This window comes from Equus przewalskii, chromosome 2 (assembly GCF_037783145.1).
Source record: "Equus przewalskii isolate Varuska chromosome 2, EquPr2, whole genome shotgun sequence".
Taxonomy (NCBI): Eukaryota; Metazoa; Chordata; class Mammalia; order Perissodactyla; family Equidae; genus Equus; species Equus przewalskii.
This window is the reverse complement of record NC_091832.1, coordinates 57,320,296-57,339,666: the sequence shown is the minus strand read 5'-3', so window position 1 is coordinate 57,339,666 and position 19,371 is coordinate 57,320,296. Positions and strand designations below refer to the sequence as shown.

The following is a 19,371-nucleotide window of genomic DNA, read 5'->3' as shown; positions in this document are numbered from 1 at the left end:
TTTAAGAATGTTTTAATACCTCTGCCATGTTTTTAGAATATATTTCAACAGATTAGTATCAAGGCAGCATAGGGTAGTGACAGTGTGCAGGCTCTGGGGCCAATCTGCCTGGGTTCAAGTGTGCAGGCTTACCCTCTCTGTGCCTCACGTTCCACGTCTGTAAAATGGCAATAATAGTAATACTTAAGTCATAAGGTCACTGGGAGGATTAATATATGTGACAGGCTTACAATAGCACCTGACACATAGTAAGTAAGCACTTCCTTTGTAGGATAGTTTCTAAAATTATATTATTTGGCTAATAAAGAAAAAGGTAATCCCATAAGGCTTGATGACTGGGCCATTCAGATCACCTGTGTATTTTCAGGACTATTGGGGTCCCTTTGGAGGTGAGATGAGATGAGAGTGGTATCCCTAATTAAGCAAGAATTGAGCTGTTTGAGGGCACAGACCATGCATTACTCATCCTTATATCACCACTGACTAGCATTACAATACTTGTTACATGTTTGATTTTGAAAGAAGTGTAGCTTTTTGATTCGTGAACTTTAAATTCCTCTAGTTGTGTCAGAAAAAGTCCAATTAGTTCCACTGATAATTTAGAAAGTACTGAGGGAAAAAAACAAGGTACAAAACAGAGTTTAAAAGAAATACTACCATTTATATTAAGATAGGTGGAGGAGAAAGAAACATACATATTTGTATATATATAATATATCTCTCTGGAATATACCCAAGAAACTGATACTATCATTTGTCTTCAAGAAAGAGAATTGTAAGTTGGAGATAAGGATGGATAGGAAAGTTTTCACTGTATATCCTTTTGAACCCTTGAATTTTGAACCATTGCGAATGTTTTGACTATGTGTTGATCACTGTACCCCTAGAGATAGTATTTAAGAGTTTGTCTGTGGCTCTTAGCCTGGACCACGGTGGTAAATGAGAGGCAAACGTAGATACCCAGGCATATGAATGGTACATGAACATGAGATAAACTGATAGCCTCCTGAGTTTTCTGTGAGACTCAAATACTATTTGTGAAAGACAATATTTACATTAAACATTAATGTACTGAACACCCCAATTAAAAGGCAGACTATCAGAATGGATGAAAAGATGAGAACCAACTCTATGCTTTTTACAGGAGACACATCTTTTAAATATAAAGACACAGATAGGTTTAAAAATAAAGTGATGGAAAAAGATGTACCATGCAAAGAGTAAGCATAAGAAGGTAAAAACGACCATTAATATGAAATAAAATAGACATCAAGACAAAGAATGTTACCAAAGATAAAGAGAGGCATTTCATAATCATGCAGGGATCAACTAAAGAGAAAGACATAACTGTTACCCATGCGTATGTACATTATTACAAAGCCTCAAAGTATGTAAAGCAAAAGTTGACAGTTTTAAAGAGAGAGACGATTCCACAACTACATTTTTTTCAAGTGCATGTGCTACCTCCACCAAAATAGACCAGATGCCTGGAATCCTCAAAGAGTTAGTGTCATGAGGGGAAAAAAAGATGGGGAAAATGTTCTAGACATAAGAGACATAACAATCAAATACAATTGGAATCTAGATGTGATTTTGGTTCAAAAAAGAAAGACGATAAAAAGCATTCTTTGGACAATTGTAGAAATTTGAATATGGACTGGATATTAAGTGATATTAAAGAATTACTGTTCATTTTCTAGGGTATGATGATACTGATGTGGTTAGGTAGGTAACTATCTTTATTTTAGGAGATGAGTGTTGAAGTATTTAGGGGTGAAGTGTCTGCAATTTACTTTCTTACAGCATAGCAAAAATACATACATATATGCACATATATATATGGTGTGTGTATGTATGTATATGTATCTGTGCATATAGAGAGATAAAGCAAAAATAGCAAAATGTTATTAATTGTTGAATGTAGTTGGAGAGTATATGGGTAATCACCGTACTATTTCAACTATTCCGTATGTTTGAAATTTCTTAACTAAAAGTTGGAGAAATTTTGAAAATTAAACAGCAAGAAATATTTGGGCAAGTTAATTTTTTTTAAATAAAACTTTTTATAATGGGAATCCAAATATATATAAAAGCAGAGAGAATAGAACTCCTCGTAGCCATCATCTAGCATTAACAGTGCTCGTGACCAGTCCGGTTTAATTTATTCTTCACCCATTCTGCCCTTTCCCCCGGCTATGTTGGAGACAAATCCAAATCCAAATGTCATATTATCTGATTCATACATATTTCAATGCCTATCCTTAAAAGATAAACTCTTTCTGAAAATTATGACACGATACCATATCACATCTAAATCAATGAATGATACCTTAATACAATCAATCAAATAGCAAGTCAGTTTTCAGGTTTCCTTGACTATCTCCTAAGTGTTCGATATTTTTAAACAGTTATTTTGTTTAATCAGGTACCAAATAAGGTCTACATATTGTATTTGGTCCATGTGTCACTTAAGTCTTTGTTTTGATCCATAGGTTTCCCCTCTGGCCTTTTTTTCCGCCTTGCAATTTGGTTGTTATAGAAATCAGCTCGTTTATCCTGTAGAGCTTCTCACATTCTGGGTTTTGGTGATTATACTTCCAACATGCAGCTCACCGTGTTCCTCTGTCTCCTGCACTCGGCCCTCCTGGTGGTCGATCTAGAGATGTCATGATCATGTCCTTCTTTCACGAGGCACCTAATTTCTGGTTGTCTCTCTTTTTGTGATATTAGTGGCCACTGATGATCATTGTCTGGATCTATTATTTTAGGCAAACTTTTTCTGGAAAGGGCCAGACAGCAAATACATTAGGCTGTGCAGGACGTATCTCTGTCACAACTGTCAACTCTGCCATTGAAGCCTGAAAATAGCCATGGACAATATGCAAAAAATACACATGACCGTGTTCAAATAAAATTTTTATTTAGAAGAACAGGCAGGGGGGCCAGCCTGGTGGCACAGCAGTTAAATTCGCACGTTCCACTTCAGTCACCTGGGGTTCACTGGCTCAGATCCTGGGTGCAGACATGGCACTGCTTGGCAAGCCATGCTGTGGTAGGCGTCCTACATATAAAGTAGAGGAAGATATGCACCGATGTTAGCTCAGGGCCAGTCTTCCTCAGCAAAAAGAGGAGGATTGGTGACAGAAGTTAGCTCAGGGCTAATATTCCTCAAAAAAAAACCAAGAAAGAATAGGCAGGGGCCAGAGCTGGCCTCTGGGCTGTAGTTTGCTGATCCCTACTTTATCCTAACGTATATGATAGTTTTAGAAAACAAATATTAATACAAACAATAGGGTTACTGAAAACAGTTTAAGATTTCTTTGCCTGTGTTTTTGTCCTTAGGGTATATTCTACTAAGAATATTCAGACGAATTACTGTTAAAATCTCCTGCAGTAATTCCCCTGTGTATGGTAATGCCACCAACTCAATAGACAAGATAATTTGTTTCATTTTGTTTTTAGATTTTAGGGATATTCTTCCTTCATTTTATTTTATAACTTTGAGAAAAATTGAGATGGTTGCAAAGTCAAACATACAAAACAAGGTATATTTGGAGAAGTCTAGCTTGTGTTCCTATCCCTCCATACTGTTACTTCTTCCTAATTGGATCACATGGGAATCCTACTTACAGGTAACCATTTTTCAAAATGTTATAGGTAAAATCCTTCCATTGAAAAAATATAAGCAAATATACACACACACCCCTTTCTGAAATAAATGGTAGCGCCCAATACTTACTGCTTTATCCACCTTTCTTTTTTCACTTACAGTATATCCTGGAGGTCACGCCATAGCTGGGTACAGAAATACTCTGCCTTCCTTTTTACAGCTCATAGTGCTCCATTGTGTGGATGTGCCAGAATTTACTCAACCAGTTCACTATTGATAGACATTTGGCTCATTTCCAGTTGAATTAAGACAATTTTTTAAATCACAGGAACAACAAAATCAAACAGGCAAATAGCTATGCAAACTGCCAAAGTTTTAAACTGATCGTTTGTAATTTTTCCATTGCTTTCCAATTTACAGAAGAAGGAAAAAACATGAAATGACCCCAGATTTCAGCCGACAGTCACATGATAAGAAAAATAAATTGCAGGACAGATCTAAGCTCAGAAAAGCACAGTCCCTGGTAAGTATTGCTTACAAAAGATTCCCCACCATAACGTTCATGAAAATTGCTGGATCTTAATCCTATTTGTGAAATTGATTTTTTTAAATGAAAATCATCAAGTGTTGGTTGAAATCCTGGTCTCTGACACTGACTGATAAGCTGTGTGACCTTGAGCATGACCTTTATTTAATCTCTCTGATCCTCTGTTTTCTCATCTGTTTAAAAACAAAAAGACTGGATGAACTGATGTATATGAACCTGCTTTGAAAACTGTACAATATGAAGGGAACATTATTATCTTTGTTTCCTTCTTCCGCTGTGAGTGCTCTGGGTCGGGGGAGAGGGGCTATAGAAGTTTCTCTACAGAATCACTTGTCTAAAGAATAATGGTTCTTTAGACCCAAGAAAAAGGTATGCTTTCCTGCTACCAGTGAAGCATGATTGTAAAAGTACATTTTAAGTAACTTAAGAAAAAAGAATTAAGAACTTTTCTTTCCCTAATTAAAAAATAGCTAATTGACTACCTAGTAAAGTCAGTAATTGTGACTAGGGAGCATTATCATTTCATAGCAGAGTTTCCCAAATTGTGGTTCTGTAACCCCAGTAGATCCCTTTCAGCACATATGAGAGTGTTTGGTGCCAAGCAGAAGGGAATAAAGGTGAAATAAAAAGTTTATATTAGGAGTAAAGATTTAGAAAAAAGCTGAGGATAACACTCAAGGAAAATTAATATAAAATGGATGTCAATTGGGAGAGGAATAAGTATGTATTCATGAATAAATCACTTTCATAGCTCTGCTTTAAGGCCCTATTACTTTCTGTTTAAATGTATTTTCAAGTGTTATGTTCCCAAAAAAAAGAGAGAGAGATGAGCTTTTTAAAATAGGGCAGTCTGTATTCTGAGGGCCAATTTTGTTGGACGGACTGGATGAGGCTGATCACAGACATATGTACAGATGCCCAAGGGAATGGGGAAGCTTAAAGCAGAGCAGTAAAATTGTCAGTGGAAACTATTAATTGAGAAATATAGCTTTATGAGGCTTATCACACAGGCCATTCAAGCAAGCTTCTGCCTGGTTTCCTGGCCCCTCCTAGGCCAGAAGTAGAAGAGAAATCCGGGGGAGAACAGGGAATTTGAAGGACGATAAACATTGATGGTGATATCTGCTTACAAGTTATCAGCACAGTTAAACATTTCTCCGGCTTAAAAAACAAAACAAAACAAGACAAAAAAATCAAAAGCTAAACAGAAACCTTCCCCATGGGCTTTTGACATTTACCATCTGCTACACACTGGCAGGGTTTGCTTAAGTTAATGTATTCGTTATAAATTAAAATCTTAAAAAGTTGTGCTAATTAAAGCTGAAAGGGAAACCAGGGCAAAGTAAACAGTCAGAGAGAACAATTAAGCTATTAATAAATGATGTAAGTGATTGTATCGATCTACTTGTGTTGTTTATGTAAACATACCAATTATAATCACTATTTATGCTTGGTAGTTTTGATAAGGAACATAAGGCATAATTAAACCCTCCACAAGTAAGCTGTGACCCTTGACTCCAGAGCGATGCCTGTGATGAGCCTGGCTGTTTGGGCCCCAGGGCTACGCGTGGCCGAGGCCCCCTCTCCACACGGTGGCAGTTTGTGCTCACTGTCGGCCACGTCCCTCAGGGGAAGAAAGCAACCTCTTAGGTGAGGCAAGATGATTGTGAAAATGAAGAAATGCTGGATGGGGGCTGAGAGAAGAGGAAGTGGGTATTGAGGAAATTTAGTTAAGGGGTGTAAGGAGAGTCAGGAGTAAAACTGACAACTGCAGCTGTAGAGAGAGTGTGGGAGAGAGCCCAGGTGCAATTGCGATGGAGAAAATCGTGTATTCATTTGGTAGAAAGTCCCTAGCGGAGGCCAGCTCTGTGGCCGAGTGGTTAAGTTCGAGTGCTCCGCTTTGGTGGCCCAGGGTTTCACTCGTTTGGATCCTGGGCATAGACATGGCACCGCTCACAAGGCCACAGTGAGGAGGCATCCCACGCAGCACAGCCAGAAGGACCTACAACTACAATATACAACTATGTACTGGGGGGGCTTTGGGGAGAAGAAGAAGAAAAAGAGGAAGTCCCCGATCATTTAGACAGGGACGTGTAGGAAGATTTCCAGAGGAACTAGAGAAACAGGTGAGCCCGCGAAACTTAGGGGAACGCATTATAAAGGTGAGGGACAGGGACAGACCAGCAACTCCCCCCACTTCCCACTCCCGCCAGGAGGTACCTGAGACCTGAACACCTGCGTATTCCTTGCCCCTGTAAGCGGAAAAGGGGACATGTGGTGCTTGGAGAAGTGAAAGCTTTGTGAAATGGAAGGGTTAGGAGAGGAGACAGCATGGGAGTGTAAAAGAGTGCAAAGAATATTCCTTCGGCCATCTCTCCAGGGCCATGGCTGTCAGGCCACTGAGACCAGCTTCACTTTTTGCCTATGTCAACCTACAATAACAAACCAGTTTAAGAGGCAAAATGTTTATTTCGGATCAAAGCTTTGCAATTAGGGAGCACAAATTCAGGTAGAAACCCGAATATTGTCCTGCTAGGGAATAAAAACCAGGGACTTTTAAAGACAAAGAAGGGAGGTTGTATTACAAAGTATTTTAATTGGAGTTGGAGGCAGACGCTAGTCTTGGCTACACATGGACTGACCACTGAATCTGTCTTCAGCTAGTCCACAATCCTCAGTCTTTGTGATCAGGATGTCCGTTTTCCTGCTGATTTCTCAAATAATTGCTTGTAAAATAATTGTCGTTTTGGCCCAGTTCATGGCTCAAGACAGCAAGGCAGTTTCTCTGGAAAGACAGCTCTGACTCCATTTTAAAATGGCTCCACTATAGTCAGTTTTGACACTATCATGACTTAGAGCCTTCAAATAGGAGAGTTCTCTCTAAAAAGAGAAGCATTCTCAGGGAAACGGTTTCAAATCTACATGCATTGCTGTGAGCTTGTGATGTTCTCTATTATCATTAGGTTTGAGTTTTCGAAGCCCCCCCCCCACCCCCCACCCCCGCCGCTTAAAAGGGTACCTGATTTCTCATGCTTTCAATTCTAGTGCCGCCTCATTACAGCTGCTTCATTTAAACACCTTTTGGTGTGAATCATTGATAGAAGATGGGAATAAAGATTTCATCACTAATGCTTTACAATTTTAAAGACTATTTATTAAAAGTATATAAATATCAAGAAATGCCCATTACTGTTAGTTATTATAAGAAAATTCCATACAAAACAAAGCAATTAAAAAATATGGACACCACCGTACATCCAGGTACCATCTTAATTAAACTTCAGAGATTTCCCCATCTTATGTAAAGACCTGAAAAAAAAAATATTTTTTCAATCTTAACAGCCGGCCCCACAGTTCCTCCTGGGGCATGGGCAGGGGGGAGCTGTCTCCTTGGGGGAAAGCCACTGAGGAGCTTGGAGGGAGGGAGGACACCTTGAGGGCTCCGATGCTACAGGCATCTCTACTTCAGAGGAGGGTAAAACCTGCTCTGCTGGAGATTAGAGGGAGTTTGTTGTTTCTGTTCCCGCAAGGGAAGGGGTGGAGGAGCAGAGAGAGGGGCGAGGAAAGAGATCAGAGGAGAGAGAAGCCCACCAGATGGAGAGAAGCTGAGATGAGGTAGGGCAGAGGGGCCAGGACCCGGTTCCACAGGGATGGCCCCCATTCCGATCAAATGTATTTGCTATTCCTGAGATCTAAAGCCCGCCTTCCATCTCTATAGCAGAGTCTACTCAGTTTACAGGAGGGAGCAAGATCTCAGAAGTCTAGAAGGCTAAGAAAATGAAAGCCCCTCAGGACAGTTCTCAAAAACCAAGGGGGTGGCTTTGGACATCCCCCGTCCTGGAAGCGCACTGAGGATCTCACCTGACATCTTGTTTCATGTCATGTTTGTTCCCTACCAAGTCAGGTATAAAACAAATACCTCTTGTCTCACCCTGAGCTTTTACTTGGAGCTTAGAAGTCCTCGCTTTCTAGGTTCTGAGTTGGCCACGGATTTCAAACAGCTTGCTGTTCAGAGCATTCACCTAAGTACAAGTAACCAAAGCCTTTAATTGCCCGCTAACTCTAATTGCTTAATAAGACCTTATCGCTTCCTGTGCTCCGCGGCTAACAGCCTCTGCTGCTACCTTCTGCACTTCTTTCCAGGTTAACTGGATTCTTAGCGTGCTGGTGTTTGAAACGCTTCTTCAAGCTTTCTCACGTTTTTTTCCCCTCTGCATCAAGAGAGGAGGAAATAGGAACATACTCTAAAATGAGTCCTGGTTCATGTCATGGACGGAACAACGGTGAAGGAATCAGGAGACCCAGGTTTCTAGCCTCAGCTCTACCATTACCTAGCAGTCCTCCACCTCTTTGAGTTTTCACTTTCCCCTTTATAAGATGAGAGTTTGGATTCCACCATCTTTAAAGTCCATTCCAGGCCTAAGTCTGGATCTGTGGACCCCCAAAGTTTCCAACCCCGTTCCCTCCCCTCTCTCTCCTGATACCTGAGGGACACAGCTGTGTCTAAAGGGCCTTTAAGTAGAATACCCCAAAGATACCCCATTATATTCATAAATCCTAATTATAAACCAATAAAAGCTGGTTTCTGTCTCCCATCTTTTTCTTTGAACTTTAGAAAATGTAATGAATTAAAAGAAAGTATTTACAAAACAAAGTTTCTGCAGCAGTTTCCCTGCAGGCAATCTTTGATAGACTTCTTTCAGATTCCGACAAACTCCCCAGCTGTTTGTTTTATAATGTCTCTTTGGTTTGGAGGTGCAGAACTAAAAACAGCTATAGGAGAGATTTTTAATTACTTAGTTCAATCAATGAAATTCCCCAGAATTCCATCTGGAAGGAAGAATAAGAATATGGACTTTGCAGTCAGACAGACCTGGGTTCTTTTACTCAACAGTGAGACTTCGGATAAGTTACCTAACCTCTCTGAGCCTCAGTTTCTTCATCTGTAAAATGGGAATAATGATACCTCCCTTGCAGGATTGTTGTCAGGACTAAATGTCAGGTGCATATTAAGTACTCAATACGTGTTTGTGTTCTCTCGCATTAAATATAATCTTATTTTTCACTTCGCTGACCGAGAGCACAGGTTTGGGACTCAAACAACTAGATTCAATGCCCAATACCATAATTTTAGTAGCTGATTTGGGCCAAGTTATTAATCTCCTGGAAGCCTTGTTTCCTCCTCTGAAAATGGAGTTAGTAACTACGCTAACCTCACAGCGCCTAGCTCAAAGTAAGTGTTTAATAAATAGTGGCTGGTCGTAGCAACAGTAGCAGTAGCAGCAGTCAAGTCATACTATGTCACCGTCTGAGACCACAGGGAAAGATGTCAGTGTTGATGGTGAGCAGCTGCTGAGGGGCTGAGAGGGGTCAGCCAGGCAGCCAGGAGGAGGCTCCAACCTGTGGGGTAAGCTTCTCTTTCTCGCTTTTACCTTTATCTTTCCCGTTTGTCTTCTTCCTTTCACAGTTTACACTATGAAAAAATGGTTGCATCCATAGCTGTGTGAAATGTTAGCCATATACCGTTTACTGTTCCTGCCTGGCCTCCGGATGGTCTTGTGCCTGCACAAGCATTCATGCACTAACTCCTCAATCACGGCTGGGTTTTTTATTCCACGCTCTTAGACCGAACCGTGCGCGTGTGTTGAACTCAGTGCTACGAAATCTGTGCTGTGTGCACCCTACTGCTTACTAACCGCAATGTTGGTGTTTGCTCATTTTTGATACCTGAGAGAAGAGAAGATCTAACTGCTAAGAATCCTGGGGCAAAATTAACTCTCAGGTCTGCCTCTGTAGGAGCGTCGTTAGCTTGTTCTGTCTCGTTGCCTCTTGTTTTATCACGCTGTGCATGACCAATTACCCTGGCATTTCCAACAGGACCGACTCTACCTGCTTCTCTTTCATTGAATATTTAGACGGGGGCCACGTGGGTACTTGTTTGTATTTAAGAGTTAAACACAAAATATTTGACAGAGATTGGCTTCTCTTCAGGATCAACCAGAAGAGAAGAACAGTGTTTGTGAGTTATCTAATATTATGAGTTGTATACATATTAGTTATGACAAATATTTTAATCACACTTACTACTGGGGTTTAAAATACATATGTGTGTGTGTATGTAGCATATATGCATGTGTGTATAGCATTTAGTGATGCAGTATTTCACTGAAAACTACACTAGAAGCCAATTTTTTAAGAGATGAATGTTTTGAAATAGGAGTTCACAATCATTATTAACAAACAACCATTCAAACTTTATGGCCTATGCACATTTTGCAACATATCCCTGCCTTATTTCCCGTCCTTTGGAGGCTGGATGGTGCAGTCGCATAGTCTCAGATTTAAGTTTCACAACTCTGGCTAAAGTTGCTCAGCCTTCCTCTGCAGCCGACAGTTTCACCCCGTGGTTACTTAAAAGATAAACCAAGAGCAAAGGCGGGCCTGTGGCTTCTTTAAAACTGTGTTGCTTATTTCTCCCTAACACCTTACCTCTGTTGCTCACTGAAGCAGAGTGAGCCAGGAGGGAAGGGAGCACGTTCTCCCTGACCCGAGCAAGGGCCCCCTGGATGGGTGACCAGACAGGGCTGAGCAGCCTTCTGGGCTCCTAGGCAAACAGGACAGCAGGGGTCCTCCTGACGGAATTCCCAGATGGAAAAGTCCATGAAGCATCTCCAGCCAGGGAATTAAGCATCCACTCAACTGAAGCCAGGATGGAAACCCTCTGGGGGGGGGGGGGCCCTCCCCAGCCATCTTCTCTATACTCTGAGCCAATGTCCCCACCAGTGGCCCTTGCTTGTTGCTCAGCCCCCAGCCTCTGCTTTGGCAATTTACAGGGTGAGTTGAAGCTGTGTTCATATGACTAAAAAAAAACTTCTGATTTTATGATTTTCAAACATAATAATTCATATTTATATATCGTAATACCACATCACTCCTGAACTGGGAGTCATAATAAAGTGTTGAGGGTAGATTTGAAAAAGACGGGGGAGGTGGGTGGGGTCTCCTACAAAGGGAAGGTTGTCACCTTCTTTACCACATTGCAGGCCTGGGGAGATTAAATGAAATGTTAAATGTATGACTCTTAGCACAATGCCCAGCAGTCAGATATTTGCGATTATTACTATTGGTGGTGGTGGTGGTGTTTCTAGAAGAGTGATTGGCACACTGAAGGGCTATCATGGTTGTTATTGTATTTATCTATTTTCCGTATCCACATACTCCTTTACCTAGTCTATTCTCAGGTACATGTACAAGCTGGTATGTGCAAGCTGTTCCCTGTTGATGGCCCTTCCCAGGCCTCAGCCTCCTCTGGGCCCTACTCTTTCTTGGATCACTCAGCCTCAGTAGCCTCTCGCCATTCTTACTCACTTCTCAGTGCCCAATAAGATGACATCCAGCCTGAAGACTGGAATTGTCTATCCCCCTTTCAAAGTCCACCTGCATGGTGGTTGCAGCCATTGCCCTGATATGAAGGAGAAGGAGGAATCATTTGTACTTATTCATTTATCCAGCAAGTATTTCACAGGCACTAGAGTAGGCACCAGGGCTGCACCGTAACAAGGTATAGCCCCTGCCCTCGAGGCGCTTCCAGGCTGGAGGGGGAAGCTTCCAGTCAAGTCAGGGGTAACTCCTAGATATCTGGGTTGGGTGACTGTATTAATGTTTGTGCCACCCGCTACTGAGACTGGAGATGTGAGGTACCTGTGGGCCTACAAATACATATTCAGAAGAGAGCTGAATATATGAGCCAAGAGCTCAGAAGGGAGAGCGGAGCGGGAGATATAAATCCAGCCGTTGAAGATGTAGGCACTGGCTGCCCAAGAAGTGGGCCAAGAACAGAACCCAGGAGAATTCTCATGAAGAAAGCATGGCCTTATCATTGCTCTCCTCCTGTGTCCTTTCACTTAAAGACGTGATAACAACATGCAGAGATATTATTGGTAAATATCTCTAGAAAAAAAACAGTGAGTTCAACTGATGAGAAAAATATATTTAAATTGCCTGATTCCATCCCTCTTCATAGGAACAGGTTGGGGAGAGGAATACGCTTTGTGAAAACGCTCCAGTACTGGGATTACTGGTAGATTGCGTGGCTGTCGGCACCATCAGCCCATCAGAAAACAGATAGACCTGCACAAAGATCTGTTAAAGATCGTTCATATTGGCATTGTTGGTGAGAACAAAAGATTGAGAATAGTTCAGATATTTACCAGTGTGGTTCATCTATAAAGAAACTATAGCACAACCATTGAAAGACTGAGGAAGTTCTTTCAGTACTGATTTGTAACCATCACACACACAGACACACACATACACCCATGCGTATACTCACATATAGATAGTGAACAAGAAGTGATGGTGTTTATAGTATGCTACCAATTGTATAAAAAAGGAGAGAGGGAGAATGAATATGTCTTCATTTTATGTGTATATTTGCTTGCATATGTATAAAATGTCTCTGGAAGGATACACACACATACAAAAGGATCACCTTGGCTGTCCTGGAGGAAGGGAACTGCGGGGCTGAGAGATGAAGTGGGGAGAGAGTTTTCGCTGTCTCCTTTTGGACCTTTCCAATATTGGACTATGTGGAAAAGTAACCTATTCGAAAATAAACATTATTTTAAAAGAGAAAAGGGGAAAAAAATCACTGAGGAGCTGTAGGAAAATGCTCTTAAGGGAAGAATCCCATGTAGGATAGTTTAGGAAAATATGCCTTGCCCAGTCTCGAGGTGCTCAGAAGTTGAAATAAACCACTTGAGATAAGGGTTCAACCATCCTGCTAAGATGGTCCTGGTTGGAGGTCTCTGTGCTGAGAAGGACCTTTCTGGTTGAAGGAAAGGGAGAGGGGGTTTCCACAGCATGGCGGCAGTCAAAGATGCTGAGGAAGGAAAAGGTTTGGTGAGCCCCACTGTAAAGGAAAAACCTAGTCTTTCCCTCCTGTTGTAGGAAAAAGCCTCAGTCAGTCTATCTCCTGTGTGTTTCTTTTAGTGCTCACACAAAACACCCACACTTCTGACACTTCTGGTCACCAATGTGTGGAGGTTTTCCCCACATGAAGCAATTCTCTGTGGTACCAGCTCGGTGTCGTACAATTTAACTCAGTTCTGGCACCATCTACCCGGAGATACCATCAGATACCACAGGTTAAGGGCTCAGTCCCACAAGGCTGCAGCCCCCAACACACACACACACACACACACACACACACACACTTCACATAGCAGCCACAAACCCAGGCTGTCACCTCACTTCTGACCAAGCAGCTGTAGATCAGAGGTTCCCATGACCCCCTCCTTGGGTTTGACTAATTTGCTAGAGCAGCTCATAGAACTCAGGGAAACACTTACGTTTACCAGTTTACTAAAGGATATGATAAAGACACAGAGGAACAGCCATAGGGCGAGGTCTGGGAGGGTCCCAAGTGCAGGAGCTTCTCTCCCTGTGGAGTTGGGGTGTGTCACCCTCCTGGTGCCGAGATATTCCCGATGCGGATGTGTTCACTCACCTGGAAGCTCTCTGAGCCCCTTCCTCTTATTTCATGGGGGCTTCCCCATGTGGGCATGATCAATTACTCCATTTCCAGCCCCTCTCCCTTCTCTGGACAATGAGGGGTGGGGCTGAAAATTCTAAGCTGCTAATCATGCTTGATCTTTCTGGTGACCAGCCTGCATCCAGGAGCCATCCAGAGTCACCGCAGTAGAACAAGAGATGCTCCTAGTGCTCTTATCACTTAAGAAGTTACAAGGGTTTTAGGAGCTCTGTGCCAGGAACTGGGGGAGCAGAGACCAATACATATTTTTCTATTATCTTATACCTAATATTGATGTAAAAAAACTTCCAGTTATTTCAACGAGATCATCAGATGCTCTTGACCAAGATTCAGGACTGTCAGACTTGTACCCTTTTATATAACTTCCCCATGTTTGCCCCTTAAACCTTGTCTTTTCTCTTGTAATGATGGCCATTAAAGCCTTAAAATGAAGAGGGTCTGTGAGCTTGTTTTCGGGGACAGCAAGGAAGGGTGGATGTAAGGAGACCATCTTTCAGGGCCCGTCTTGGAGGGAAGAGAAACCTAACAGTCTAGATAGGCGGTGACAATTACCAAGAGGAGAGGAGAGTGGGAGGAGAGTGGGGGAGGGATGGAGAGTGGGAGCAGGGTGGGGGCGGGGGAGAGGCCCTGGGACCTGCCACTAGTGAAAAAGAGTTTGAGAGGAGCCTGCCTGGGCCTGTGAACTTCCCCCCGGGGGACTTAGGGGAAGGGGTTCCTCAATGCAGTGATAAGCTTCGCACAGTAATGGGATTAAATTTGAAACTGTTACAGGTAAGATGTGACTAGCCCATTCTTGTATCACAGAGAGCTAGGCTTTTTTTTCACTCAACAGGTATTAGTTTATTTTCATTGTTACTAAAGTAGCACAAAAGAACACTTCTATTTGTTCTCTTCCCTTATGCTGATCTTAGAACAACACTGAAAATGCTCACTCTTTGCTGCTCTTAAAACACCACTGGAAACTTTAAATGAAGGAAGATTATTTACTCCCATTTCTGCCCTCTTTCCTCTTCGATTTTAACAACTTGCTACGTTTAACCTCAGCTTTGCCTACTCTTTCCCGGAAAAATCATCAACAAACGTGTGGATCTACTATAAACAGGGACCGGTAAATCGATGAGGTGGAAGATTCCAGCTTTGCTCTCAGGGAGCTTGCAGTCTCACTGGGAGACAAATAATTACATTCAGAAACGAATACTGATGCCCAAGAGCATATGTTCAATGCTAAGTCAGAGGTCTCGACAATAGTGGCTTCAGGAGCCCAGCTGAGGCAGAAATCCCTGAGGGCCAAGACACTCAAGCTTCTTGGAGAAGGTGGGCCTTGAAGAACAGGTTAGATTTAGAGAAGTAGAGAGAGCATGTGAGGCAAGACCAGTCGGTGTGGAGCATCTCTGTGGGATAAATAATGAGGGACCCAGTTGGCTGGAGGAGAGGACAGGAGATAGCAGTCATTGGCTGAAGCAATTTCTGATTCAGTGAAAGTCTAAAGTAGGATTTCCCCCCAGATTGCTAGAAACCCTGTGTGTCACAGACATACCCATCAGAGCAAGAGGGAGGTAACAAATGAGCTGACGGCTGGGACTTGCCAGCTAACTATGGAGTCGCAGGAGGAGGACTGTGTTCAGGGAAGGCTATGCGTCCGTCCGTGTATGTGCCGAGTCCCCGTATGTCTCTCTGCACACCAGGGGCTGAGGTAAGGGTGAACTTACAAGTGTGTGTCATTCCCGCTCCCCACAAGCTCAGCTTGTATTCTTTCTTTCTTTCTCTCGCTCCCTCCATTCCTTCCTCTTCCCTTTCCTGCTCACGGCCAGATGTCGAGGAGAAATCCTTTCTCACTGTGAGTTTTGATTGGAATGTCAACCTGTGACATTTGCCCTTTTAGAGAGAATGTGTGCATGCGCAGAAAGAGAGGGAGTATAAAATATGGAAACTCTACCAATACTCACCTGGTCTAAGAGTCACAAGCCCCCAGACCCAGCTCCCACAGCTCTCCGCTCTGCGGACTTGGGCTGGCACTTAAACTGCCTGTTCTTTGGTTTCGTTTATGTGTACAATGGAGATGTTAATAATTCCCGCCCTCCCTTGCAGAATTTTCTTGAGGTTCAAATGAAATTATGGTTGTGAAAGCCCTTTGGAGACTAAAGAACTTATTATTAGGAGCTCAAGGTGAAGATTGCATGGGGGTAAAGGGTGGTGAAATTGGAACATCTCAGTAAAGCCCAGCCAGCCCTGTGATTTTATAAAATTGTTTTATGTCATTACAACACAGTAAGCTTAATTATATAGCTTCCTCAGATGTTTTAATGACTCTCACTCTAATGATATCTTTTTCCTCCCTAGATATCCCTAAGTACGGAACCCAGCTCCCCTCCACCGGTTCCAGCTCATTTCGCCTGGCCTCCTCATCGGGTAGTGGGGCTCCCCACCACCAAAGCAGCAACAAAAACTCTCACGCAGCATCTTCAGAGACACTCTGGGCTCCAATTGTTACCCCTCCAGGCTCCGGAGCCAAAGCTGGTTTAAAAACGTGAAAGGATTTTTATAGAAATGGCAAGATGCTCTACACGTTGGAGACTTGAGTGTTACTTGGCTCCTCTGTTAGAAACTTTCAGTTTAGGTACCTTATTGTGAAAATGAGCTCTGCAGTGTTTCAGTAAAAGGTATTCATGCCATAAATGTTGACATATTTACAAACTTAGATAGACATGTGCCGATAGATATCATCGGCTTGATAGAGGGACATATGATAGCATCATTAGTAATATTGGGTGTATGAGACGGAGTCCGAGAAGGATACAGAGAGCACACTCCCCAGGCCACTTTGGCACTTTAATGATGGGGCTATTTACCGGAGCATCTCCGTTGCTAGGGCTGCCATACGAAGTACCACCATCTTAGTCCGTTTGGGCTGCTATAACAAAAATACCATAAAGGAGGGCTTATAAACAACAGACATTTATTTTCTCACAGTTTGGATGCTGGAAGTCCAAGATCAAAGTGTTGGCAGGTTGACTTCTCCTGAGGCCTCTCTGCTTGGCTTGTGGAGGCCCACCTTCTCCCCGTGTCTTCACATAGCCTTCCTCGTGTGTGTGTCTGTGTCTTAATCTCCTCTTATTATAAAGACATAAATAAGATTGGATTAGGGCCCACCCATATGACCTCATTTAACCTTAATTACCTCTTTGAAGACCCTATTTCCAAAGACAGTCACATTCTGAGGTCCTGGGGGTTAGGACTTGAACATAGAAATTTGGTGGGGGCACAGCTCAGCCCATAACGCACACTGTGGGCAGAGTGAAGAGAATGAGGATGAGATGGTGACGCACCTGGGAACTAGCAAGGGCAGAAGCCTTTGTCATCCTTTGGCCTGAAGAGGACAAAGGGAAAGGGCATGTTGTTCCTAGAACCTAGTTAAGAGCTGTAGCCGTGGGAGAGGGGCAGCCTAACAGGAGGTGTGCGTGCCATATGGTGGAGGAACACAGCCACCATGGAAAGCAAAGCCTAGCAGGGAGGGAAGAGGAAGAAGACCCAAGCCCTCTCTCCCCCCACCTTTGACACTCCAACCGTGCTTCCCTTTGGTCAGACCCATCTGGGAGTCAGAGAACAAAGACGCCAGGGGGATGTGGCTCTTAGATGTCAGCCTCCAAGGCAGTTAGTGGAGCTGAGAAGTGTGGCCAGGGTGGCTGGGGAGAGGTAGGATGTGAGCGAACAATGAAGAATAACCAGCACATGGGGGGAATGTGTACATTTCCAAAGGAGGAATTATGATTGATGTTCAAGCAATGTGAATGGGCTGTAACTAAAACCACCTATTCATGTAACCATTTCAAAGTCCCAGAAGTTACCATTCTAGGAACTTATTTACCTAAGTAAAGCAGAATGATAGAAAAACAAATATGTTTGTTCATGTAATGTTGAACATGTATGTTCCTATGCTACACACTGAATATATATATATATCTATATATATATTCGAATGGTTTAAAATGGTGGCCTGGCAGGACGGCCCAGGATACGGTGGTTTGCATGCCCATATGGTTGGTGGAGGACAAAACATGACCGACTTACAATTGATTAGTTTGCACCACCCAGGGTTAAGCTAACACATGGCTCTGAGGCAGAGAAGAGAGAAAATACACCCGGATGAGACCTTGAGTTCTTGCCATGGGCAAAGCAGGCGACTGTGTGTTAGGGTTTCCTCTGCCTGGAGCCTGAGTCCTCACAGTTGGCGCCTAGGAGCCAGGGTCCACTGTATAAGCTGGGGGCGGGGGGGTGGGGGTCCGCAGGTCCAGGATTCTACCCTGCCTTGTCCCAGTGAACCCGTGTGATTGTGTCAGGAACCTGTCATATTGTGGACATATGTTTGAATAGGCCAGTCTGGAATATGTCCCCAGCCCCTTCTGGAATAAACTAGGATCTTCTGGGGCAAGGACACATCAAGGGGCAGAAGGGCTTGTCCAGTATGAGTGGCTACATCTTGTCTTAAGCCGTATTTGGGTTACCCCTGTGAAACTAACCAACCCCAAACTTCGGCGCTTACAAAAACAGTCTGTTACTTTGCTCGTGAACCTGCAGTTTGGGAGGTCTCTGGGAGAGCGCTTGTCTCCGATCCACACGGCACCCTCTGGGTCTTCACAGAGGGCTGGAAGATCCACTTCCAAGATGGTTTAGGGACATACCTGGAAAGTTGGTGCCAGCCATCCACTGGGTGCTCAGCCAGGGCTGAGGGCCAAAGGCCTTGTTCCTCTCCACGTGGGCCAGGATTCTCATAGCATGGGGGCTGGGTTCTAAGGCCGAGTGTCCCAAGAGAGAGCCAGGTGAAATCTGAATTTTCTTTTTCATGCTAGTCTTGGAAGCCTCATAGTGTCACTCCATCTTCCCCTGGTGACCACAGAAACTTGTCCAATTTTAAGCAGATGGGACATAGACTCGGGAGAGTTGTAAAGTTCTGGAAGCAGCTTTGGGATTGGAAATATTGCAACTGTTTTGGGAAAGACTCTCTGCCTCAGGATGGTTCCTCGTGCAACCCTTACCCATCGTTGGTGACAGCATGCTTATGTGAACAAGGTACCTCCTCTGCATTAGTCTGCTCAGGCTGCCACAGCAAAACACCGCAGACTGAGTGGCTTAAATGACGGATATTAATTTTCTCACAGTTCTGGAGGCTGGAAGTCCAACATCAATGTCTCGTGTTGGCGGGGTTGGTGTCTGCTGAGAGCTCTCTCCTTGGGTTGCCTTTTCACTGTGTGCTCACATGGCCTTTCCTTGTTGCCTGTGCAGAGAGAAAGAGAGGTTGAGAGAGAGAGAGGTTGAGAGAGAGAGCTCTTTCTGATGCTCCTTCCTATAAGGACGCTATTCCTTTCAGATCAGGACCTTACCCTTACGAAGTTATTTAACCTTAATTACTTCTTTAGAGACCCTCTCTCCAAATACAGCCACTCTGGAGGTTAAGACTTCACTGTATGAATTTTGGGGGACATAAACATTCAGTCCATAACATCCCCCATAATGACGTGAATCAGACAACATTAATAAGATAAATTTATATTAATATTCATTAATTCAAGAAAACTTTATTGTGGGGACAGCCTGGTGGCGTAGTGGTTAAGTTCACACGCTCCACTTCAGCAGCCTGGGGTTTGCAGGTTCAAACCCCAGGCG

At 43.2% G+C, this 19,371-nt stretch overlaps 1 protein-coding gene across 5 annotated transcripts in view; it reads left to right on the top strand.

Moving 5' to 3' along the window:
• Positions 1 to 17,605, top strand: part of FBXO16 (F-box protein 16) — a 67,336-nt gene extending 49,731 nt beyond the window's left edge. For 2 of the 5 annotated variants that reach the window (XM_070611367.1, XM_070611370.1), the window contains 2 exons: positions 4,031 to 4,133; positions 16,051 to 17,605. In XM_070611367.1, the coding sequence (XP_070467468.1) occupies positions 4,031 to 4,133; positions 16,051 to 16,233 (286 nt within the window). In that variant the 3' untranslated portion in view covers positions 16,234 to 17,605. Of the gene's footprint in view, positions 1 to 4,030; positions 4,134 to 9,624; positions 14,143 to 15,521; positions 15,548 to 16,050 lie in introns of those variants that run through there. The other 3 variants (XR_011537699.1, XM_070611368.1, XM_070611369.1) reach the window with 3 other exon arrangements.
• Positions 17,606 to 19,371: the final 1,766 nt, after the last annotated feature.